At 34.8% G+C, this 26,387-nt stretch overlaps 1 protein-coding gene, 1 long non-coding RNA gene and 1 other non-coding gene across 8 annotated transcripts in view; 2 read left to right on the top strand and 1 right to left on the bottom strand.

The window, feature by feature from the left end:
- The window catches only part of LOC139815690 (calcium uptake protein 3, mitochondrial-like), a 32,310-nt gene extending 9,994 nt beyond the window's left edge, over window positions 1-22,316 (bottom strand). For both annotated transcript variants that reach the window (XM_071782759.1, XM_071782760.1), the window contains exons 1-3: window positions 22,074-22,316; window positions 1,046-1,187; window positions 532-642 (exon numbers count right to left, since the gene is read on the bottom strand). In XM_071782759.1, the coding sequence (XP_071638860.1) occupies window positions 532-642; window positions 1,046-1,187; window positions 22,074-22,310 (490 nt within the window). In that variant the 5' untranslated portion in view covers window positions 22,311-22,316. The remainder of the gene's footprint in view (window positions 1-531; window positions 643-1,045; window positions 1,188-22,073) is intronic.
- LOC139815691 (uncharacterized) overlaps window positions 1-26,387 on the top strand; it is a 197,857-nt gene that overhangs the window by 22,120 nt on the left and 149,350 nt on the right. The gene's annotated exons all lie outside the window — the stretch shown is intronic.
- On the top strand, window positions 9,283-9,357 carry Trnar-ccu (transfer RNA arginine (anticodon CCU)). Its single transcript has one exon. It is a non-coding gene; the product is annotated as a tRNA-Arg (tRNA).

Below are 26,387 nucleotides of genomic sequence, written 5' to 3'. Positions count from 1 at the left end.
TACTTTACGGATTTAAAAATCCTTCTCCAAAGTTGAAGCATATTCGGAAATAAAGACCACCACGCGATTTTATACCGAGAATAAAAATAATTTGAGGAACTGCATATAACAATGCGTCAACTTGCGAAAACATTCGCTTTATATAAAAATTCTACAATGTATTGTTACAAAAAGACTGTGGCGTGGCCAGCGGATTACATCAAAAAATACGATACCGTTGTCAGAATTAGGTTTAGACTCTAAACAAAAAAGTTATCTGTGCAAAAGCATTATTGCAAACGTGCACTAGCAATGATGACATGGAAGAGCAGTATTGCGTGTAGCGAGAGATGGCGCAGCAATCGAACAAAGACAGATGCCTCTTGTTAGACAAGGACAGATAGATATATAACATAGAAAACAGGATTAGAAATGTTGACATTACCGACGTCGAGGAAGTTCGGCCTCCACTATAGGATCCCCTTGGAATAAAAGTATTTGCTCTTATAGATCCTACATTATAATTTATCTCATATTATTATATTTAATTACCTTTGTCTCGCAAATTTCGGAACATATGTGTGCTTCCATGGCGTAGCGTAGAAGTCGAATTTCTCATCACTTCGAGCTCCTGATCGGTCAGCACGCGCCTCTTTAATCTCGCTGAAAATATTATTAGAATCACGTATGTCACATCAAGAGAAGTTCATTATGAAACGTACCAGTTCTCACTGGTGCGTTGCAATGTATAATTCACAGGTATAAATCTTTCGTATAATGGCTGTGCTATAGAAAACATATCAAATAAAAATTTTCTCTTTCCGAAAATTTCCAAAAAGAATTTTATTGATAACGGAAAGATATTATTTAAATAAAAGATGTATTTGTCATACAAGTTAAACAAGTTATAACAAAACCATACATTTCTTCATTTATTAATTTTATATTATTGAAGTTGGAAAAAATGACGTAATTCTTCATTATTTTAATCTACCACTTGAATAACTTTCGTTGCAAAGATTAAAACGGATATTTATTACAGTAAATAAACGTGTGTTACACATACGTCGAGGTTCGGCATCAATGACGCTGTCAAGAAAGTCCTGCGGAGTCATATACAGTTGACCATCGTATGCCACTGACGCAAATTTTATGAATCTCCTTTCCCTCGTAGTCAATTTTATCGCTTTATGCAGATCATCATCTCTCTGTAAAAATAAATTGTCGCGATTAGTAAAATCATATTCAATTATATTTTCAATTATATTCAATTATATTTCACTTTCCTTCTCGATTTTTATACGCCAAATAAAAAAATTGCTCGAAATATCTACTTCAATATAATTAGATATACAATCGTCGCGACGTCGCGTCGATACGTTTTTGAATTTTTAATCGTGCTTGCTAATATTCTTTTATCTATACTTTCTAACTCTAACACTTATTGTCGCGATTACATCTCGTCGAGAAGTAACGTAAATACGCACAGTCCGCACGGTATACGTTTTCCATAGCCTGCTCGCTCGTGTTGAAGAGCGACTGATACAGTGCTGACCTTCCGTAAAAACAGATACAAAAAACACGTACCAAAGCCGTACACAAGCAGGATTGTTATATGGTCTCGGAATATCCAACGTTTTGTGAAATAAAATTACGTCGAGTACCTACTTATTCTGTTTTTCGCCCTTTGACAAATGGGCTATTATTTTGCACTTATTTTTTAAATAAATTGATTATAGTGTCGTTTAAGATATCGATCAATTCTATTTAATTAAGAAAATGTTTCGTAATAGACATATTGTTACTTGATGTTTAATTGATGACAAAATTTGTTTTAATTGATTGATATGTGTGTAATGTATATTATTAATAGCAAATTTTAACGATTACACGCGAATTATATAATTTTTTTTAATTTTAATTTAAATGATTATTCTATAGATTATATTCTATTTAGAGAAATTATTAAATCTATTATTTGAAGATAAACTCTTCATCTTAGTTTTGCTCCAAAAATAATCTTAATGCTTTAAAAATTTATTATATTTTAATCTGGTTTTTCACGTAAGTTATTGTTCTTTTTCAAATTTCCGAAAAAATGTTATAAAAAAACTATTAACATATACATACATATTTAAACTTTTCTAAAAAGTCGATTATTGAATAGCGAAAAATGAAACTCAGGCTGTGTTTTAACTTCATCAGTTCTTTAATTAAATTGCGATTAAATATGACATGACGAAATTGACATGATCAAACTGACACTCTCAAGATCTATTTCTTAATCATGTCTCAAAATTAGCTTCAGTTGATTTATTCAGCAGGAACGCGATCATAAATACGAGCAAGCGACACGTCGATTCTTATCGATTCGAACATAGACAACTCAGGCTATTCGCCGACAAGCAGACAGGCGAGGTGATGAAATATGACATACTAATTCGAATTCCGCTGCCTGAATTTCTAATTTCTACGAAGGAACAACGCGTATTGTCAATTCGTGTCAGCAAGTTATTTACAAGTTAGTGACAGATACATTTTGCGGCGCGTTCGAAAATACGATAATAAAGAAATAAAAGAGATGATCGTCGAACTGTGCGTCAAAGTTTTTATACGAATTTTGACGAAGATGTCATATTTATGTTTAATTTTAGTAACTATGTGAATCAAGGCAAGAAATGGGCAAAAATTAAATTTCATAATCTAATAACATTCACTTAATTAATCAGTTGAAGAGAATATGGCTGGATTATTAATCAAAGTCAAAATAAAGTAATATTTTTAGATTTTTTTTAAATTTAATCTTTCACTGCTAAACGTTCTACAAAGTCGGATTTAAATCAATAAGTAACAAGTACGAATGAACAACTTGCTTCTATGATGAGTACAAATGCCATTGCGTTTGCTTGGTTTAAATCCGGTTTTATAACTAATTAAACTGCTTCCTTTTTATTTTAATAAAAAAATCGTTATTACTTATTAGTAACTTTTGCATTTTTACATGCACGTAAAATGACAAGATAATTTAGATGTGCAATTTGTTGATTTATATCAATAAATTGATATAAACCGCACATGTTAATACTTATTGTTGGCAAAGAAATAATACTTTAAAATGCATTAAGATTAAATCGAGTTGTTTAAGATTAAAGAAAAAACGTTTGGTGCTAAATCAACAGAAAGTTAGCTAATAATAGCATGTAATTTCGCGGATGGAAGTACCGTGAAATGCGAGTGAAAAGTATATATACGAAAGATACAAGCCTCGACTGCTCGTTTCTCGGACGATGCAATTCGAGTCGCCATCCCGGTGTGTGGCGACGGTGTGTCGCTGGTGCGCATCCACTGTTTGTAATTTAAAGAGAGATTAAATTACGAGTGATCTCCACGGGTGCCGTTAACGCTCCGCGCTTTGTTGTAATGAACGATTAAGAATACCTCCAGGGGTGGAAAGCGAAAGAGAGACACCGCCTCGGTGAAGCTTCTTGAATTTCCGCCGCCTTCTTTGTTGACTCTTCATCTTGGGCTCTTGGGACTTTGTCACTAGGGACCTCTCTTCCCGCAAGTCCTACTTACTCCAGGCAAATTTACGAGGTTTCGGGACTGGTATTAATGAGCTTTTTCAAAGTGTTCAAAAAGTGAAGTGTTTTTAATTTTGGCAAAATTATTCTCTGTTATAAAAATAAAATTACTCATGTTACGTTGTCGGAACTGAAGATTACAAAGCATATATTCATTAGAAACTGAGAATATTGAGATAATTTAATTAATGATTTATCGAATCTATCTAAACAATTTAAATCTAAATATTCTTTCAGGTAAAATTATTTCTTCTCTCTCAAATAACTTATGTACGAATATTATATATCACTGCAAGGATACAAAATTTAATGTTGCAAGTCACTCTCTAATAAATTATTGTTGGAAAAAGTTATATTTAAGAACGAATGCGTGAAACTAAGGTTCAAGTTAGGCACAACTAAGACACAAGTTTTTTGAGAACGCAATCTATTATTTAAAATAAATTTCGGATTATTCATACGAGACAATTATTTAAAGTGCACCGCGTAAATTCGCCTTTAGTTAAGTATATACGATCGTTATGTATGCCGAACATATTGCCACGTAAGCTGTACTTAAGTGCCAAACGATACGCTCTCGCATAACGACATGAATCTGCGACCTCATCCGGCCAGATTGAATCGTTCAGCCCAGGAAGCATCAAATCACCGGGAACGCATCGGCCGTCGTGGCTCCGAGAAGCCATCGGAGCCACCTCGCTCCTTCCTTCCTTGCCTACTTAAATTATCGTTCGCTACCTTGCACGCACGAGATTGCCGCTTTTATTTATTCGTGAGTAATGACGCATTGTTGGTTGGTTGCAGCAGCATATATGAGAGCTTCCGTATAAGATGATCTCTTAAATGATGATTACGTTCTTATCCTTCGTACTTCTACAACCGCCCGTTGGTGCAAACGCCAATTCAAGATCGACCGTAGCTTCTCGATATCGCGAAATAAAAGGAATTGACGGATGATATATTTCTAACGAAGAGATACATTCAATGTTAATTGAAACGTTCCAGTACCTCTTGCGGAAATTATTAGATTTATTTCTGTTAATAAAAGAATAAGGAACAACGTGGTCCTTAATTTTAAGTAATAAAATTTGAAGTTTCGCTAATATTGACTTAGAAATAGTATATATAAAACTAAACATTTTAATTCAAAAAATTAAAAAATTTAATTAATTATTAGGAAGCTAAAGAGGATGGCTCTTGGGATGGCCGAATATCGTGTCGAACTATTTTTTAACATTTTTTGCAATATAACGTTTACAACTTTTATATTTGTTTCTTATATATTTGCTCTCTTGGACTTCTACAAATATCTTACGCGGTTTCAGATTTCTTTCTCTTTAAACGGTTTTTACAAGCAGTTGTAAATATCTTGTTGCCATCGCAAAATCGCGATCCTCGGCAAGCTATTTGTCATTCGATGTACATTTCCATAAGCGCCATCGTAACCAGATATTCTTTCGCGCGGATCAGGTGTCCTTTCGCGAGGTTGCCTCTACAAATAAATCACACCTCATTGTGATAAAAAAGGTATCCACCTATAATAGCCTGCATTTGTAATATCACTATTCTTACGCTAACCACGCGGTGGTCTGTCTTACAAGAGTCTAAAAATTGCTCGGCGATTTACACGTGAATTATATCCCACCTTGTAAAATTAAAAATACAAATGACTTGATAAACTACTTCAGAATGACTCGTAATAGAGGAACAACGATGCTGAAGACTGAAGTATTGTTAATCATGTGAGAAATAATATTTTTAATACTGTTTATAATTAATCAAATACTGAGCAAAGTTAATATAAAAAAAAAATAGAAAGCTATTTCAAATAATTCTTCAAAAATCTTAGTTTTCTCTTAAATAAGAACGCGTTTGTTCCTTGTTAAAATATTATATCGCAGATGGTCCTTACCTATCATCACATACAAACGAGATTCTTCTGCCATTCAGCTTTTTCAAATATTTTAACATATTTACACTCTTAATTTATCAATATCGCGATATTAATCTTCATCAAAGTCTGTTATCCGTTCATTTCACGAAACAATCTTACGAAGTTACTTTTGTATCCAAAAAATCTTTTAATCTTTTCAAATTTTTTATCTTATTGTTAGAGCCTCGCAAAATCTAGGTATTTAGATATCGATAGAGTAGAAACGATTGATTTATACTATTGATTTATGCGGCGAAGATGTTTCCGCGAGGACAAATTTATGTTTCGACACGATCGTAAATTGATTCTTTCTTTCTTTCTTTCTTTCATACTACAATGTAATACACAAGACTGACGATTTATGAGAAATTAAGCATCGTTAAGGTTAATCACGTCGTTAGAAGATTCGAGAAAGATCGTTTGACCGCCTACTCGCTTCTACAAATTTGTACAAGAGCGTAACAAAATAAATTCTATTTCTTAAAAGGTACAAGAACATTTACATGTCTGTTACATCTTGAGAAGAAGAGTGTTACAAGAGAATTTTCAGGGAGACCGCACTAAAGAAAAGAATCCTCAATTATAGACTTTCACTTAATTCGTTGTTTCGATTCACCGAATTAGATACAAAATACTCCGCTATACCATAAAAAAATTTTATACGTTTTATACATTAATTGTAATTTTACAAGACTGCAATTTTTTTTACCTTTGTTTATACTGTGAAACTTTTCTTTTCTAAATAACATATTATTACTGAATATTGTTACTGCAATTTAACAATTCTCTATAATATTTTTTTACATTTATTTATATTTAAATTTAATAAAAATATTTGTTCATATTACATGAAAGTTATATTATATATAATGCATATTACCATTCGATTTCCACAATTAGATTCTTTCTCTCTTTAAATTATATTAAATAGAGCGGAGATGATAGCACATTTTGCAATCTCCCATTAAACCTTCTCTCGCTCTTTACTCGTATATACCTAAACATAACTAATTTCTCGAAAATTACACCTTAACCAGTTAACCGGTATCACGTCGACTCGATGCGTTCGAGACTATCGTGGTTCAAAACTTCATACAAACGTATTTTTTCCTGACGACGACGCTCGTCCTTCTGATGGCGCGGAAATAAGACGCAACGACGAGGACGAGGCGCAAAAGGAAAAACATGGTCGCTTTAGTTAATTTAAGTTATATCGCGCCCGATTAATATTCCGGACGTACGGCGTCCTCACGTTCGCTCTCGCCATAATGCGAAGCTCGCCAACAACGTATACCGTACACGTCCTCGCGTGTCTACCCGGGCAGGGACCACGCAGGGTGTTAGGCTGGTATGTCCGCGGTGTCGAGGGTAATGACAGGCGTGGTGAACATTATGCTAAGTGCGAGAGACCAGGCCACTCTTCTTTTCGTCCTCCCGGACCTCTCTTCTAAGTCTTCCTTTTGCGCCGATGTCCAGCGGGCGTTCACGGTGATTAAGAGAGGCGCCCCGTTGAATCTCTCTTTTCTCTCTCCCCAAGTTCTCACTTCCTAGATATAACCCGTTTACATCTCGTCCCCCCCTCCACGCTCTTCCCCGCAGCTGTTTATAGTTTTCAATAAAGAAGCACGCGACGTGCGGCCGCGTAGAGAAGAAACAATTTCCTCGAAGTTGTTTCGCCTCGTTTCTCGGCTTAAATCGATAGCGAAGGGGCAAACGGCGATAGGCATCGCCGTCCAAGACTCGCGCCGAGAAACGGGCGCCGGCTGTCGATTTTTGTGGATGGGTGTTAAACGGAGGCGTCAGCATGCGAGAGGAGAAAATGCGGTAGACCTTGAAGCACTACGCTTTTTCTCTGGTTCTACACGGCGGTCAGGCGATACGCGAGATAAAGCGAGGTGATTTTATAATAGAGCAGCATCCAGATCAAAATGATCCAGACTATCAAAACCATGAGATAATAATGAAAAGATTTTTGAAAATATTGTAGATTTATAAAGTAGAGAATTTTGACCCCAAGCGAATTTATTTATCCATTGTAACATTAATATGTTATTCGTATAATACGTGACGTGCAATAAACTGAAAGTATCTTATAAGTATTTTATAAAAATCAACGCGTTAACATGAAAAAATAATGATAATATTTAATAGTATCACAGTCCAATAAAAAAATGACTGTTTTAATAAAAGCAAGTTACCTAAGAAAATTAAGAAAATAATAATTATGAGCTATTTTTTTTCCACATGAAATACTTTTCTGCATTGGAAATGAATATTAATTATATAAATACAAAGAAATATGATATTTTTCTTCCTTTATTGTCTCTTTTTAAAATTTAGAAGTCTACTAATTATCATACGGTAAGATTTGTGTATATACATTACACATTGTCTTTACTGCATCATGTGTGTATTATAAAAGAATATAAATTACTTCTGTATCCTACACAGATTGATTGCAACAATAAAGTGTTCAATATCAGGGTCTAAATTATTTCTGTAATAAACCATTTCTACCATTTCTTACGCTCGCCACCCAACGCTATTATCCATATGTAATCTCTCAGGCGACGATACAAATTCGTGAAGTCCAATTTAAATAACGAGGCGCTTGAAGTGTTAATATTCGGGCGTTGGCGATAATTCGGGTTAGCAAATCGGCGATCGTGCGCGAAGTATGTGCATGTGCACTCACACTTTGTACGTGTAAACGCATTCTCACGCGGTATAGGTATGCGTAAAATTAAGATTATCACGGGAACGTATCTCGGCGCGTTTGCATCACCCATCAGGAAGAATCTCGCGGACTTAAAATTATTATAATCTTCAAACATGAAATATTATTTTTCCGTACTTTTAAAAGTATTGAAGTAATTGTTATTTATTTTTTAATTGATATTCTCCAAGAACGTATTCTTGCGTATATATAAGTATATATCAGTGTTAATTTGACACTTTCTTTTCTGCGTGTGTAAATGTTAAAACACGAATATTATTTACCTGCACATTTACCTGGCCACCAAATACACATTACACACGCACACGTCCGGTCATCGGTGTGTAATGCAATACGGACGATGATTACGGATCATCTTATTTATAGCAAGCCAGGATGGCGCCAAGATTATCGAAGGAAATTGAAATCAGATTACATTTTTGCTCTCGGAACGGCAGTTTTGTCCGCGCATATTTGCATACAGATATTTATACATGCAGCTCCGAATTCTTAATCGCGACATTTCAAGACAAGAACTTTCAATTTGCGCGAACGGTGAATCTGGTCTTATTGAAAAGAAAATATCGGGAGCAACTAAGATGATCGTTGGTATATAATTAAGGATAATCTGATTTTATGCAATTTTAGACATTTTCACAAAGTGACAAGAAATTCTTTAAGAATTTAAAGCTTTGTGTGCACGATTCTCACATGTTTTAGTATAATTTCTCAAGAAATATTTATATCTATTTTAATATTTATCATTACTCGACACAGAATAAGAGTCCTCTATGATCTATCTCCTGATATTCAATATGTTAACTCAATAATTAATGTTTTAGTAGAAAGAATATCTCTAAGTGAATATTAAAGCGGGCATAATCCGAGTAATTATTAGTATAGGGAATAATGTGACAACGCAAGATTGCTCGATGATAAAATTAAATAAATTTAAGATTAATAATTATTATATTTAGAAATAGCGTCTTGTGTGTATTTTACACTTATTATTCAAATCGACGTCTAAACGTCATCATCGTGAACTGCATATTAGAGGCGCTTAACTCACAAGCGCCCCTGTGGCCTATAATGGATAAGGCATCGGTCTCCTAAACCGGGGATTGTGGGTTCGAGTCCCACCAGGGGTATAAGATTATATTTTTTATTCTCAATCGTTCTTACAAATCACAAATATTCCATTGTTAACGGTGAAACGGTGCTTGTTATCGTGATAACGTGCGTAGATGTGTTAAACTGTTGCAATATAATAGAAGCATTTAGTTTTTTGAAAGAAAAAGGCATAATTGCACAAACTGTATTTATAGAAACATGTATAACCAAAAATATATATGTAATTGATAAAAATTAATTTTATCATAAAAATTATAAAGTGACACCTACCTTATTCTTCGTGCCAATAGCCCAGTAAAATGACTCGAAATTTGCGATTTCGGGAATAATACTGACTAGGCTGAACTTTGTAAACAGCTTTGTTTTAGGGTACTATTTAACATATTTAAAAGCCCCACGTGTAGACGCTACGTGGGGGGGGGAGGTCAAAAGGTCCCAAAATCAGTTTTTTCGCAATAACTAACTCGGAAAATATCAACTTTACGAAAATTTATGTAGATATCCAAATTTGTAGCTTACAAAATTCCGCACAATTTCGTTTTTTATATTCAAGTCTGTACAAACCAATATAGCAGAGATAGAATTATTTTTAAAATTGAAGGAATTAATACTGACTGGGCTGAAACTTTGTAACCAGGCTTGTTTTAGGGTATTATTTAGACATATAAAGTCCCCATGTGTAGACGCTACGTTACGGACAGAGGAAGGTCCAAAAGGTCCAAAATATAAAAAAAAAACCAGTTTTTTCCGCAAATAACTCAAAAATATCAACTTTACGGAAATTTATGTAGATATAAAAATTGTAGCTTACAAAATTCCGCACAATTTCGTTTTTTATTCAAGTCTGTACGACCAAATAGAGCAGAGATAAAATTTTTTAAACACCGGTAGTTTTGCGACGCAACAAAAACCCGTACACGCGTCGCGCATTTTTCACTAATATCTCGAAAATGGACTCTCAAATAGAGGCTAACGCGTACGCGCGTCGCGCATTTTTCGCTGATATCTCGAAAATGGACTCTCGAGTCAAGGCAAAACTACCGGTGTTTAAAAAATTCTATCTCTGCTCCATTTGATCGTACAGATTTGAATAAAAAACGAAATTGTGTGGAATTTTGTAAGCTACAATTTTTATATTTACATAAATTTTTGTAAAGTCGATATTTTCCGAGTTATTTGCAAAAAACTGATTTTTGAAATCTTTTGGACCCTCCCCTCCCCGCAACGTAGCGCCTACACGTGGGGACTTTTAATATGTTGAATAATACCCTAAAACAAGTCTGTTTACAAAGTTTCAGTCCAGTCAGTATTATTTCCTCAAAATTTTGTCATTTTACTGGGCTAAAAGTCCGGCAGCAATTAGCATCAACTTGTGATTTCGCAAAAAGAACAGAGTACATAGCTCGAATGAAAATATCTCAAGGATAGCTCGAGAAAATAATAGTTATTTGTGTAACAAGTGCTGTAAGATGAAAATTCACGCGCGGGTTTTATGTTGTAAGTGCGTGGAAAGTGGTCTATCACGCACGCGTAGCGTGCGTAATGGGCCACTTTCCATGCACGTGTTACATAAAGATTATTCCGAAGATTGGAAGAATTTAATGTGGAGCGCGCAGAGATTCGTGCTGGTGTTGGTCAAAATCTGATAAAAGGCGCTCGCTCGCCTTTTGACGGACGTGAATCGATTTCCGCGTATCTTTCGTAATATCGGTCGCGAGAATTCGGGGAAGGAGCCGATCTAACGGGCGGACAAGGTTGCAATATATTGCTTCGTGCTGGCCGTAATACTCAAATCAGATTGATAGCCGCGTAAATGTAGGCTGGGTGGTCCGAGTGATTCTAATGCGAGGAAGGAACCTGCTCGGGTTAATCGGTCACAAAAACATTTCAAGGGGTTGCCCGTAGACTTGACTTTGGCCCCGCGATAAAATCGATCCTCCCAATTCAAAGAAGAGAGTAGTGGTTATTATCGGTCCTGGCCGTCTCTATGTTCGAAGAGGCCTTGTAGTAGTCTACTTTATTGGATATTCGAACGAAGATCGTCAGGTTTTCCACAATATGAGTACCATAGATTAAACGCCGTAGATGCTTAACTCTAAATTTCTATAATACTCGACCCGCTCATTTTTCCTATTCAGAATTAAGAAGTAAAGATCAGGCATTTTTTTTATATGGCACTTAGCCATTTTTTATATTGCAGTGATATAATCAACGAATAAATATATATAAATTTGTTTGTGGAAGAATTAAAAAATTTCGTATAATATATTAATATTTCTCTACATACAATTTAGTGAGTTGTCTTTTTAATACTACTCTTGTTTCGTACATCGAAACTTGTTTGCAAAATATTTGGCAAAGTCTGCATGTTACACTATTTAACTGATTTTTCCCTTCCTTTTCATATTTTTGCTCTTTCTGAATAATAATTAATTTATTGCTCGCATTCACCTGTCCCAAATCGCATGCACCTGTCCTAGTTTTGCTGTGCCTAGTTTGGCGCCGATACACGATGAAATTATCCGCCGCTCGTCTATCCTGCGTTCATCGGAACCATTTTCGCTATTTCCGGAATCGTGTTACAGCGTTATCCGTGTCGATAGCTTGATCGTTCGTCTCTCTCGCCTCGAGATCCCGACACGGAGGAACGCTGCCGAGAGGATAAACGGTGCGGTCGGATCTCGTGCGAACGCGATAACGATTGCCGGGTTCGTGCGATGCCGCAAGAAGAAGGTGGGTCACGTGATTTGTGGTCGCGCGCGCGAAAGAGAATCTCTTGTCGTATGGGGGAAGGATGCTCTGGGATGCCCGGCCGTTGCATACCGCGTGCTGCGCTAGTGTGTGTGCATTCGGTGCAGTCAGATCCGTATCTTTGTACACGCTATGTGCGATTCTGGTTATGCGAGGTGGCTCAGATCGATACATTACGGCGGTCGATTTCTTGGGAGAAATAAACCTGTTCCCCGTCACGGGGAGAGAGACATGTTCTCCAATAATCAGGGGAAAGTTCTGTCTTTCTACCTTGATAAAAGCAACATGTCAATTCAACGTGTCAGTCGAATACATTGACGTTACCAAAATGCAGAGTGATTTACAATTATACAAAACCGAGTATAAAACACAATTATATGAATAATATATTTTAAGGGGAGATTTTTTTATTTAAATCTAAAACAAAATTCTCTAAGAGATTATATTTATTATTTATGTTTTTAGTAATTAGGTATTTTGTTAATATATTAAAATTGATATTTTTTTAAAGATTTCTCTTTCAAAAAAAAAAAATTCTTAAAATTAAACGATGAATTTAGTCTTGTTATTTCCATTATATCATTGAAACTTAATGTATAAAAAATCTTAATTTATAAATATGATAAAATGATAAATTATATATAAGCAGTAAAATAAGAAGAGATTAAAGTTATTTTAGTAATTTATTTTATTGCAAATTATTTTGAGCTAATCACGCCAGTAAGGATAAAAAAATATATGTAATATACGAAATTGCACGCAATTTTTTAAAAATAAATTATTAGTTGAACCAAAAGAGTTCGAAATATATAAAAATCTTGTACCATATATGCTATAAAGCAAATTTATTTTTATTGCCTTAAGCGCATAGCTCGAAGCTCGAGGCTCGATTGTCAGATGAAAAATCGGAAGACCCGAAATACAGGGAGGTGTTTCGTTATCTCGTATTGCGATTGCAGAAAAATGTTACCATCATCCGGGAGCGTTGTCATGTTGCGTGTTACGTGCGAACTACCCTAAAATTATCGCACAGCGCTCTGTCATTATAACTGATTCGGCGCTTTTCTCATATCCATACGGCCTACGTCGCTTTCAACCTTTGAACCAATCTTAACCGCCCATGCCCGAAACGACTGGCAGTGTGTTCACAAATTATCGGGTCTGTTACGAAATATGAATACAATAAGACTTAAAAATTTATTCTCTTCCCATATCATTAACTCTCTGCTTTTGAAGATAAAAAGAATTTGTTCTAACGTATATGCATATATATAATTGATTTTTTGAAGATAATAATTGAGAATTGATTACGCCATAGACAAAATAAGGCCTTAATTTTTAAACTGCATTTAAATAACTAAAGAAAGTTCTGTGAAAGAGATTTCTATAATGAAGTTAAAACCTCATTTTATATTAAATTCTACACTGTTAAATATATTAAAGGATGAAATTTAAACCATTAATACCTTGAGTTAAATAACATTTTGTTATTTTTAATTACCATGTGTGTCGAAATTTATTATTTTAACCCGTTGTGGTCACATGGGGTCCAGTGGACCCCAGGCTTTTTTTTATTTTTTTCTTAAAAGTATACTATTTTGAGAGTAAAACGCACAAAGTTTTTTTACTTTATCTCAAAAAATTTTGATGAATATTTTTGTAAAAAAAGTCAAATTTCTCGAAAAAAAAATTTTTTTCTCGCGTTTTTTCAACATAAAAAAATTTTTAAATTATTGAATTATCAAGAGGAAGTCATAAATTAATTCCAGTTCAAGGTTTGAGTCGATACATCAAAAAGAACGCAAATGGAAACTGTTGTGGGGTCCATTGGACCCCATGTGATTTCTACGTTATTTTTAGGAGGTGTGACCTTAACGGGTTAACACAAAACAGTATTATTTTAACTCCTTCGATTTAGTTAAATTAACGACATATTGAGTAGGAGCAATGGCGCGACCCATATACATATATAAAAAATGACTCTCACAAATTGAGTATAGACTGAAACTATGAATTTAACAGTGTAGTAATAGAAAAAAAAGACTAAATAACATATTCGTTACTGACATGAGCAAACTCGTTGACGGGAAATTTGCATAATACAAGTATTGACGCCGGAATTTACAAAATCGATGGTTACCCCCCCGCAATCGGTAACCCTCACCATCACGTAATGATGGACGAGGCTCGTCGAAGTCGAGACGATTCCCAAATCGTTATTTATTACTCCCTATGCAGCGCACTTAGTTAACCATCGTATACATATGTAAACGGGAAAACGGGAAGGGAGTAAACGAGGGGGTAGGAGGAGGAAGCGCGATTCCCGCCGGCCCGGCGGCGGTTCTTAAATCATAATCCCCTCAAAATATTCAATTACACCGGCATTATTTCGTCGTTGATGCATAGCGCGGTAACACGCGACGTGCACCGGCGCGGCGCGGCGCGGCGCGGCGCGGCCCCACCTTCGCACATGCGTCCACTTACGGCGCGATACAAGCCGCGCGTGATAGACGTCGGTGCCCCGCGCGTATGTGCGTGATGCGCGTGTGAGAAACCCCACGGGATACCCACGGGGTACACTGTAACACACCACCCACACTCTCCGCCATCGGTCCATTAGCCCGGAATAATGATGGGCACCCAACGCGCCACGTCCCACGCGCTAGCGCTAATTTCACGGTGGTTTAGGAAGCGTTAATTAATTTAGACGAATCGCTGCGCTCGTTCATTAGCATTAACTCATCGCCGTGATGACGGCCGACGAGACATGGGTCGTGCCGAAACGTGCGATTCAAACGTGCCTTCCTTCGACGACGAGACTTGGGCGTCGATGCGGTAGGTACCTATCGATTGTATCGCGAGGAGATAGCTCGCCGCATGGGAAGACAATAGCATTTCTCATTTGTGCGTTTTACACGTTTATTGGGGAGATCATTACAAAGGGGCGGATATTGATTGATGAAAAATTTAAGAGAAATGAGCAAGAGTGCAAAATGCTCGATTCTTTAAAAAAAGAAATCTAATACAGAATAATCCTTTAAACTTTTATGAATTTTTTTTATTCATTAAATTCTTATGCTGGACGTCTATCTCTTTAAAAATTTTATAAAATCTGAAGCATTATACCAAAATCAAATGTGAAAATTAAAGAAAAATGCTAATTTTTTTCTAATTTGTCAAAATAATTGTCTATAATACTTACAGAGAAAAACATACACAAGCGGCAGTTATCAGTGGGACGATTCAATATCCGATTTTACACTCGAAGTTCGTGATCACTCGCGAGTTTATATATGTGATTATCTCCAACATAAGATTTTCGTAATGGCAGGCGTCCAAAATTTCGGTCGACACTATTATTACTATAGGGCAGACAAGCGTTTTAGTTGCAGTTCGTTACAGTTCAAAGATTCCTACGTTATATCTTGATACTGCAAATGTTGAAAGAGCTACGTCTGAAATGTGTGTAACATAACAAAGTACGAAGTTGTCTGTCGAATCGAATAATCAAAAAATAGCGCAAAGATAAATAAAAGTCAGGATGTTAGATCAAATATAATGCGATAATAATGGATTTATTAATACTCTGGCGCAAGAATTTAATTAAAGAAATGTTCTATAAACATAAAAGAAATTATCAATTTTTGTATTAATATTCCAAAAAGATGGTTACATGCTTTTTTACCGTTTTAATTTATTCAGCGTCTTTCGCCGAGAAAAAATTTATCGCGTCTACAATGCTCGAGGTAGCAGATAATATTCTTTTGCAGACGTGTCGAGATGCGTCTCAATTGAAAATGCCTTTGATTAACGTTCTGCCGCAGGTAGCCTGACACGCGATATGCGCGCAAATTGATATAAACATGAAAAACGATCGAACGTAGATTCCATTCACGCCCACGTCGACGTCTACCCACGCGACTGATACTATCACGCTAATCAGACCACATTCACGTGTCCTACCGCGTCGGAATTCTTATCCCATACCTTATCGCCAGATTATCATTTGGTACCGCATTGTGTGCACGTTCGAGGACAGTAGTGAAATGTTTAGCCAGACTGTCCGCAACACGGACTTGTAAAAGTGTAAAAATCATTTATCTCCATCTGGAAAGCGGATGATCGCATAGAAAGTCGAATTAACAATGTGAAGATGATTAGTTAAAGGAATGTAAGAGAAAATTGAATATATTATGTTTATATGTATACATATTATATATATATATATAATATATATATATACACACAAATACTATATGTAATATTTTATATTATAGAAATACATAATAGGTATAAGAAATATAATATAAAACATATATTTATATTGTTTCATAATAAAATATTGTAAATATATTTACAATATTTTATTATAATTTGATTAAGATTGATAAGTTTGAATTTCTGCACTTTAATTTGACTTTTTTTAACTACTTAAATTATACAATTCATAAAAAATCGATAACTTTAATTCATATATATATAGATAAAATACAATTAAAAACCTAATATATACATAGGTATATACATATACATATATAATATACACACATATTTGATTTTTTACTGTATAATTCTGAGAAAAAACATTCTATTTAGAGAAAGACTGAATCAGAAAAAAGTATTTTACTTAAAAAAAAAAACGCACTTCTGTGAAAATTATTTTGCGAGAGTGATTAATTTTTTTTTCTGAGTGATATCCTGACTGGATGTTTTCCAATATTAATTATCCTTCCTGTTCGACTTCCTTCGAACGATCGACAAGCGGCATCGAATAGCATCGTGTTGAACGCAACACGTGTACACACGTGCGTGTCCTGACAACTTTCGGGGTCTTTAATCGTGTGGCGTCGAAAAGTCCGCACTCCGCATGGCATCTGATTTATCGTTTATCGCCGATAATACGTACGATGGTGTGTACGCGATCGATCGATCACTCTCTCGCATCCAAATTATTCGGGGTACACGAGCGACGGGGTGTTGCTGCAAATGTTGACGGGGAGAGAGGGGTGCATAAACGTACATAAACGTAATTGATATGAAGAATGGCGCGTAACTTGTGCAGAGCTTTGTAAAACGTTCTTATCGCGTGATGTAATGATTGCTTAGGCATATGAAAGAAAAGATTTATTGCTTGGAATATATACACACGAGTTGCTTATTTTGAGTGGCGTAACATTTTGAAAATTTATTTGCACTTGTAGGATAAAAAATATCAACATTATTATATCGAATAAGTTTAATAGTTGATATATTTGACTATATGTACTTAATAATAAATTTTTATTTTTTTATTATATTTCATATAATATGAATTAAAGTTCACGATTTTAAATTGTATAGTTCTTGAATAAATAATTAAAAAAGAAAAATGTCAAATTAAAGTGCAGAAATTCAAACAAATAATGAAATATACAAATTATTTTTCCCTAAATTATTTAAAAGATTAATAAATTTAAAAATAAGCAATAATTTTGAGACAATTTATCAATCGATATCGAGAACAAAATGTATATTATTTATATCCTAATGAGTAATTCCATTGAAATACAATTATCTTAAGGTGTATCGATCATGAAAAGGGTTGATCCAATTACGGATATTCGAACGTGTAAACTTTTTCTATTAGAAAAAAAGGTATTTCTGATTGGACAAGCTCTGCTATGCACTCTGATCTCTCCACGTACCTATGTCCTGCATACAGAAGTCTTCTTATAATGAATCTTGGTCCAAAAGGACTCGTGGATATTGTCGATAGGAGCATCTCGATAGAACGAGGACCCAGCCCATTAGTTACCGCAAACCGCTCGTCAAACAAGCCTCCGCATACGTAATGCGCGATGATAATGTTATGCCGCGTCTCGTAATAACGCGCAATATATCGGATGACATATTTCTCCCCTTTTGTCCGCTGAACAATTTATATTATTGCTTGATGATTTGATGAAAATGTTGAGGGCTCGCTTTAGTCCAAGATCGCATCGTGGAATGCGTTTCAATAAGGAAGCTTTTTAAGTTTCTATTTTAATTTAATTGAACGCCCCACGTTAAATGCATTTTATTTTAATATTAATATTACTTTCATATTTTTATTAGCAAATTGCATTATCTAACGATATAAGTTAGAACAATTATCTCGAGATACAAAGTCATTGCTATAATACGTAATAGCAATACGTTACATGAACTTAACAGTATACAATTATTAATTTCATAAATTGTAAATCTGATACCAATCCCAATTAATTTTTATTTAGATTTACGAATGTTAATATAATTTAGGATAAAATAGGTATCACATAGTTACTTAATTTTATTAAACGTAACTTAATAAATATTTAGAAAAATATTATGTATCATGAATAAAAATGACAATTCGCGTTTTGCTAAATAAGTTGTTCAATTAAGTATTTCTTTTATTCCAAATTGCATTTATTCTGTATGGAATTTCACGTATGCAATGATCCATACCGCGATGTATCCACATTTCTGATACCAATCGCCCCCTCCACGTTGCAACAGCCTACGCACGTTGGATAAAGGCGACAGAACGATGGACAGCATGGTCAAAGCTTATTTCTGCAAGATCAACTGGCTCGTGAATATACGGTGTAGCGTAGCCAACGTATGTACTTCATCATTATACCTCTACGTGATTGCAATCGCGTGTTAGTAGATTATGATATGCAATAAATACACTCTCGCAATCAATTTTATTGTAATTATATAACATATAAATTTTTCGAAGTGCCTGGTCAATTAAACTTATTATTTATTTAATATAAATATTCCTTTTTTATGAAATCCTATTATGTCTTTTTCAATCAAAGATTCTAATTTGAATTTAAAGGGAGAACAAAAATTTCTAACATATAAATTAAATGAATGCTCTCCATTAAGATAATATTCTTAAATAACTAAATTAAATTGATTACATTTTTAGAAAAGCAATCTACTTTCAGTCGATACACTTTATATTCACAAAATTTATCAATCAAGTAACTTTATTTTATTTACAATTCTTAATTACCGCGAAAGATTTAATTCGTAAAAGTTATATCGGATTTACGTGCAAAATTAGTCGCGTGCTGTTGAGTTCACGCGATATCAGTGTATACACTATTCGTATATCTTGATGGCCTCGTGTCTCGAGATAATTGCCCACGGAAAATAATTAGGATGTTCCGCGTAAATTATGTGCGAACGTGCACCGTTTCACGTATAGTATGACATTTTTGGCACTCTTGCCGTCGCCCTATTCTCGCCGAATTCTTGGCAGCGATGTGGTCAAAAAATATCTTCTGGACACACAAGTCAGTGCAACGTGACGAGGCACGTTAGAGTGTCACGCGTATTGTACCGGACGCATGTACCGCGATTACATGCATGTCAGCTGCGCGTGCAATTGCAGCAAATGTGTAAAATATATCTTGTGTTCTGGAATCAAGATGATGTCGCCTATGATAGTTTTCTGATTAGATTGGAAAAGTCTGAACGAACACGCGAACACAGGATAAGAGAACACGAGACGTCTCTGTACCATAAGATGTTCTTTATCTCTAAAGAAAATAGTAGAAGTTTGACAAAAAAAAGTTGTGGACATGTTTTCAATTAATAATGATTATAAAATTATTCAACATATTTAAATAAATATAAATAAATCTTTTCGTAAGAACCTTCAGTTTTAAAAACTGTACTTTTAGTTGAAAACTTCGTATTAGGATATTGAACGTTAAAAAATAAACTTATACAATAAATGAATACGTTTCACGAAACTTTTCAAATTAAGACCTCTTTTTAAATAATATACGATTGTAAGAACTTCCGTTAGTAATAGAGCCCATTGTTACAAGTTAAATTTACGCATTTTATTAAATTTTACATCATCTCCAAAAAAACAATATCTGAATCTATCAAACTATTAAAAAATATATTTTGCTGAAAGTATACTTATTTGTATACCCAGCTATATCAGAAATCAAAAGATAATTGGTCAAGTCGCTTCACAAATGATACGAGACTTTAGCGTGACTGTCAAGAACGGTCGATGCAACTTTCCCATGTTCTCACGCGCGATAATTAATGGATACATGTGCTGCGAGGTGCGGAAAGGAAGCAGCTTAGGGTACATCGCATTCGGATTAGGGTGTCTCGTGGCAAAGGGCCGAGTGCATCTGCATTTACGGATGCAGCTTGGCCGCAAACTGCGGCGCAAAGCGTCGGCCATTTATCTGCCTCGTTTTATAAGGCGAGGAATGTCCCTAGAAGGCATCCGCATTCTCGAAAGCGTCGCATGATCGATGAAACACGTATGTCAACGTTCAACTCGCGAGTACGACAGCTAAGAAGTTTCTCGTTAGTGAGTGTATTCCGAGATATTAACAGCGCTCCGTGATTTTTCAATCGTCAGCTTTCGCTTGACGTTAAGAATTTTGTAATGTACCGCACTTTCAGAATTAATTTTTTGTAAAAAGAAAATGCGCTCGAAAAAACGGAGAAATAAAATTTTTAAAGCTTTACTTAATTAGTTAATTTCGCAAATTATCAACTCACGCTTAATTGTATCATAAAAATAATTTAAGTGTTACGAATATAGATATTATGATTAATTTAATATTATTGCATAGTAACGTTGATAAAATAGAAGAGAAATTATACTATATCGTTTTATAATGCCAAAATATTATTTAATTAATGTATCAATTCTTAAATAAAAATTTATTCCTCGGAAAATATTTTCCGATAAATATACTTTTATCCTTTATACCGAAATGCAGCTTTTTAAATAACATTAATACGCGATACTACGTAGACAAGTCAGCTGAACGTGATTTTATAGTTTATGGTACATTCCCTTGCGCCTGCGGACTACTTTTCACAAGAATCCCGAGATTCTCAGGCCGTAATAGAGACGTTCGAAGATCCAAACTGGTTAGCCGTATCGACTGTGTGATCGTTCGGAGGGCGTGGCGCCGATACACTTGAAGATCGTTTGACACAAAAGCCGATCCGCTTCCTCCAGGCCATATTATTAACGTAGCGTACCTACACGTTCGGTCTCACGACCGAAGATCGAACGAGATCAATCGCGGGCGCCTTCATTCCCAACTCCCCCCCCCCCCTTAACGCGTTCGAAACTCACTTTTTAAACTCGCCGAAGAATCTTCCTTACTTTCTCTCTCCCGCCCTTTCCCTATCTTCGTCCGCCTGCGGATTCAGCGATATCAGAGGAATAGTAGTCCGGGTAACATGAGAAATAAGAATATTTTTATTTGCCCTACTTTTCGTTTCGTTATGCACAAAGTTAATTTATTTTACGTAATGTTATCTTCCTTGATTTTTATAAAATTATAACGGATACCATACAGTATTTGAATTTTATATATTAAATATTGTCATAAATATTCTATACCGCTACTTTACACATCAAGTATTTTTATACCGAATATTTCAAGCTAAAATTTTTCCGTACTGCAATGTGAAAAATTAATTTTTATACCAACCATTTCTTTCAAATAGACTCCTAATTAAATTATTCTTACTGAGGATCTTGCTTTACAGGAATAATTAAAGCACCTTCTACTTCTGTCATAATTTAGAAAAAAACCGCAAACATTTTGGTGAAAATAAAAATACGCGTGCTATATATATATATATATATATATATATATATCTCGCGTGCTACACTATATTCTTATAATATTTAATATCTGCAAAGTAGCTTATATAAAGGTGAGGTTTTGAAATATCGTAACCGGGTTAAGAAACGTTGCCGATTCCGAATAGCATTCAGTGAATGGCGTGCACTCGGGCGTGCACTGCTGCGCGTTCCTCGTGCAACATCACTATACGCACTGCCCATTCACGCGCACGTGGACGCGTAAATCCACGTGACCGCGTCGTGACTCGCCATTCAACTTCGCGCCACTGACTGCCACGAGCCACGAGACAGTCGCGAGATCTTGGGCCGGACTGTACTGCGTACCTTGCGAGTTTTCAAGGCGTGCACCACCTTCGGCCGTAAATAATGCTGCGACAGTAGGAACGTGACGGAAGCGGCGGCCAGCAGTCCGAAGCCCTTCTGGATCCTTCCGAGGCTGCTGCGGTCGGCACGCCACGACGTGTACGAGCGCGTGACATCGCGAAAGTGCCGCGCGTACGACGATACGCGTCGCGAGAGGCACGCTAGCGTCGCCATTTTCAACGCATGCGACCGGCGCATGCGGCATGCCTCGTCTGCCTGCCACGTCGTCTGCCCGTGAAACGTCAATTTCTCCTACCTCCGCAGCCAGTGTTGTTATCAGAAACTGTCGCGCCCGAGACAAACGCGAGAGAAAATAAATGCTTAAAAAAAATCTCTAACATTTTCTTCGATTATTTTCTGAACAAGTATTCGGTATGGCATTTTTCATTAATCTGATCAAAATTTTTAAGTTACATTAAAAAAAAATTTTTTTTTAATTAGTGTGCCAAGGCGAAGATAATTTCAAGTAATAAATTAATAAATTTTATATATTTGTATAATTTTAAATTATAAAAATAATTTTACTGAATATATTGCGAAATAATGGTCATGTTTTTGATAGACATACTTTCCTTTTTATCATTTTCTTTCTACATTTTTTATATTTAATTGACGCTTATATGAGATTGGAATCGCTAATAATGGATATTGTCAATCTGCGCGCATTAATAGAATGAAATAATTCTTTGTCAAATTGTATGCTGATAATTTTAACAAATGCTGAGAAATAAATTCGATCGAAATAAAGCCGACACATAATTTATCATGATAATTGTATCTGCGATTAATTCCGGTGGCATCATAACAAGTATTTCGCTCGTTAGACAGGTAAATCATATCTTGTTATCGCACTATATCATGCGCCTAATCACGTGTTTATGTCCAACAATTTATACATATTCATCATTGCAAGAAATGTAAGGCGAACGATTACCTCCGAAAATATTTAGACTAATAGAAGATTGCTTTTATATCACAGTGCTTGATGTAAAATTTATATAGATATATTTTTTTACAATGATCAAGTTTGATTAATTGTGGCATTATGTCTTATTTGAAAAATTAATACTAATCGATACACTGTTGGAAAATTTGTGTTAAATATAACATAAAGCACATGTCCCAAACGGTCCAACTCAAATTTTTGTGTTAATTTAACATAATATGGATGTGTTAAATGGTAACACCGATATTATGTTAAAATATTTCAACAGAAAGGAAATGTAATTCTGATCGTAATTTGAAGTTAATTATGTGTACAATTAACATAACTTTTATGTTGAAGTTAAGATTGTAAGATAAGATCAACACTCTTTTTCTGTAAATTTTAATACATTTAATAAATACGTTCAAATTGTGTTACTTTAACATATTTTTAAAATTATTTTAATAATTTTACATTTTAAATTTGTTAATTTCAATTAACATAGCAGGCATATGTTAACAAAACTACAAAAATTTTCCAACAGTGTATGCGATATAAATATAATAAACGTTCATTATTATTTTTTTATTATTCAAGGAATTTTCTTATTATTCAAGTATTCAGAAAAATACTTAAATTTTTTTTGAATTCCCGCACGAACGGTATTACTGTCAGTAGGGATATACATATAGTGTACGTAATTATGAATTTCTCTTTTCATATTATCCTGATAGTCGCACAACGATAGCCCAACAGAATCTGTTCATCCACTCTTCTTATGGAGCTCTCACACGAGTTTTATCGTCGTGATATAAGAATATTATTCGCAATCCACGTATATATCAGAATATATCAGAATTAATAACGTTTGTTCGAAGAAATATTGATCAAATGACGAAATTCCACACAACTATTTATTGTAGCGTATTTTCTCTTATTAACCCTTTGCATTCCGGTCAACAGTAATTTAAATAGAAAAATATTCCAGAGTTAATAACGATATAAAAGGATAATTAAAACGAAATTCAAGTCTCAATAAAGAGAAGAGAATAAAGAAAAACTTATGAAATTTTGATCACGTAAAATCATCACTATATTATGTATATTATATTTATGTATATTATATTCAAGGCAATTGCCTTGTTTTTGCAGTCACTATCCTTTATCCCGCGGAAAAATTTTAGAATATTATTTATTCAATTTAATATATTGTAATTTATTGTATTTATATTCTGTATTTATAAAGAATACAAATTAATGTTAATAATTTAGAAACAGAATGTAATAGAAAATTAAATCTAGATATTATTAAATCAATCATTGATGACTTTGAAAATTAGAAATCTAATTTAAAGAAATTAATTTTAGTTTATTTCTTTTTTAATACAAACATTTTTTACAGACTATCAATACAAAATTATTCCTCTGTCAATTAACAATATTATTTATAATATACAAAAAATGATTGATGGTGTGACGGCCCCTTTAGGTCAGAACCCGATCTATCCTTTGCGAGACGATCCTTCGGGGCATATCGTAATCACGCATTAATTATGATCGCTCTGGATGGCACGTAACCACGTAAAATAAGTCGAGGCAACGTGCAACAACCTCCGCTACGTCATTGCAAAAGGAGCGAGGACCTCAAGATTTGCCCTCTATCCCACCGCGTCCCGTTTGCCTCGTGTTTTATTTTATTTTCTGTGTTTTTAATTAAACGGTTCCTCTATGTCCATGGATAATCTGGTATTCGCCTTTGCGCAGGGGAGAAATTATCTTCTGCCAATATAACTCCATATTATCATCCTGCTCAATCATGCGCGGCACCGTGTTACGCACTTCAGCCTGCGGTCTCTCGTTGCCTCGCTAGAGCAACGGACAGAATTAGCGAAGTTATGAGTGATGCGAGTTGGTCACGCGAAAGATGGCTTATTGGAAATAATTACTTGAAAGCGACGATTATTTTAGTCAATTTTAATTAATTGTTTGGAAAACGACAGAATTTGACGAATTTGAGTTACAATCGAATTGTGAATAAATTAGAGTTCTTTATTACTAATTCTATATATTGCGAAAGAAAATATATAGGTTTGGATATTATCTTATTTTTGCCGGAACATTGGAATGATTTTTCCTGATTTTTCGTAGATTTATACATATGCAAAAGAATTGCTTCTAGAATAAGTGAATTTTATTTATACAACGAAATTTGGAATTTTTAAAAAGTTACGAATATTTAATATGTACTTCGCGGGAGTAATGGTAAAGAGTTAAGCTGAATAAAGGGTTAACAGTTATGTGAAATTTCGTCGTTTAGCATACATTTTTTGGTTGAAGAAAGCGTCGTTAATTCTTTCTCTACGCGGACTGCAAATGATATTCTTACATTATAATGGTAATACTTGCGTGAGAACTGAATAAAGGGTTTACCGGGCCGATTCACGCGAATAGTATTCGCGTGTGTTCTTTGTACCGTTGAATAGATAGGAATAGAACTCTGAAGAGGGTCGTGCAGACGAAGGACGTTATGTAACGAAACGGAGGCTTCTTCACCCACGTCCCGACACCGACGTGTGACGCAACGCGAAAAGAGTTTGAGTGGCGCGTGTGCTAAAATTACGCAGGCTAATACACGCACTAGTGTTACGGTCTTAAATCGTATCGGCTGCTGTGCGGCTACATTTTTCCTATCTTTATATATCTTAGGGGCAACCAATGTGGTTACCGATGCTTCCTGATATAAAAGATTCTTTAAAAAAGCCTCACGAATTTTCTCTTCAGCAAGATCTAAGTTTTAATAATATATACAATAGCAGATATATACATATAGAAATAGAATCTGTCCTAAAATTTAAAGTAAAAGGGAAGAGAAAGTTTAATGTTTGTGTATGTCTTTTTTATCATTGCTGAAAAAGAGAAAATATATATATACCTTTTGCTCTAAGCGTTAACGCTTATGGCACGTGATCAAAGATTAAGAAAATATTTGGTATAATGCGCGGCGAGCTCAATCAAGCGAATAAAGATCCAGTGACTTCGTGCCACATCAGCTACCATATATAGCCAGCGAATGTGCATTGAGGCTGCAACTGCTTCGTCCTTGCGTAGAATAAGAGTGCATCGGAGTACATAACGAGTTTACTGGAGGCAAGTCCGGCGTTAGATTTCTTGCCGCCGCAGGTGTATAATGTCGCACTTTCCAAAGACTGTCATAAGCTAGAAAAATAAAATATCTTAGAAGCGACGTTTAATTCTTAAATAACAGAGCTGTGTTAACTTTATATCCTCCCGTATATAAATTTTGATATCATATATAGGTATTCACTACTTTTAATATTTTTATATACTAA

Source organism: Temnothorax longispinosus, chromosome 7 (genome assembly GCF_030848805.1).
Source record: "Temnothorax longispinosus isolate EJ_2023e chromosome 7, Tlon_JGU_v1, whole genome shotgun sequence".
NCBI lineage: Eukaryota > Metazoa > Arthropoda > Insecta > Hymenoptera > Formicidae > Temnothorax > Temnothorax longispinosus.
Note: the sequence above shows the minus strand (reverse complement) of the source record. Positions and strands in the feature narration are given on the sequence as shown.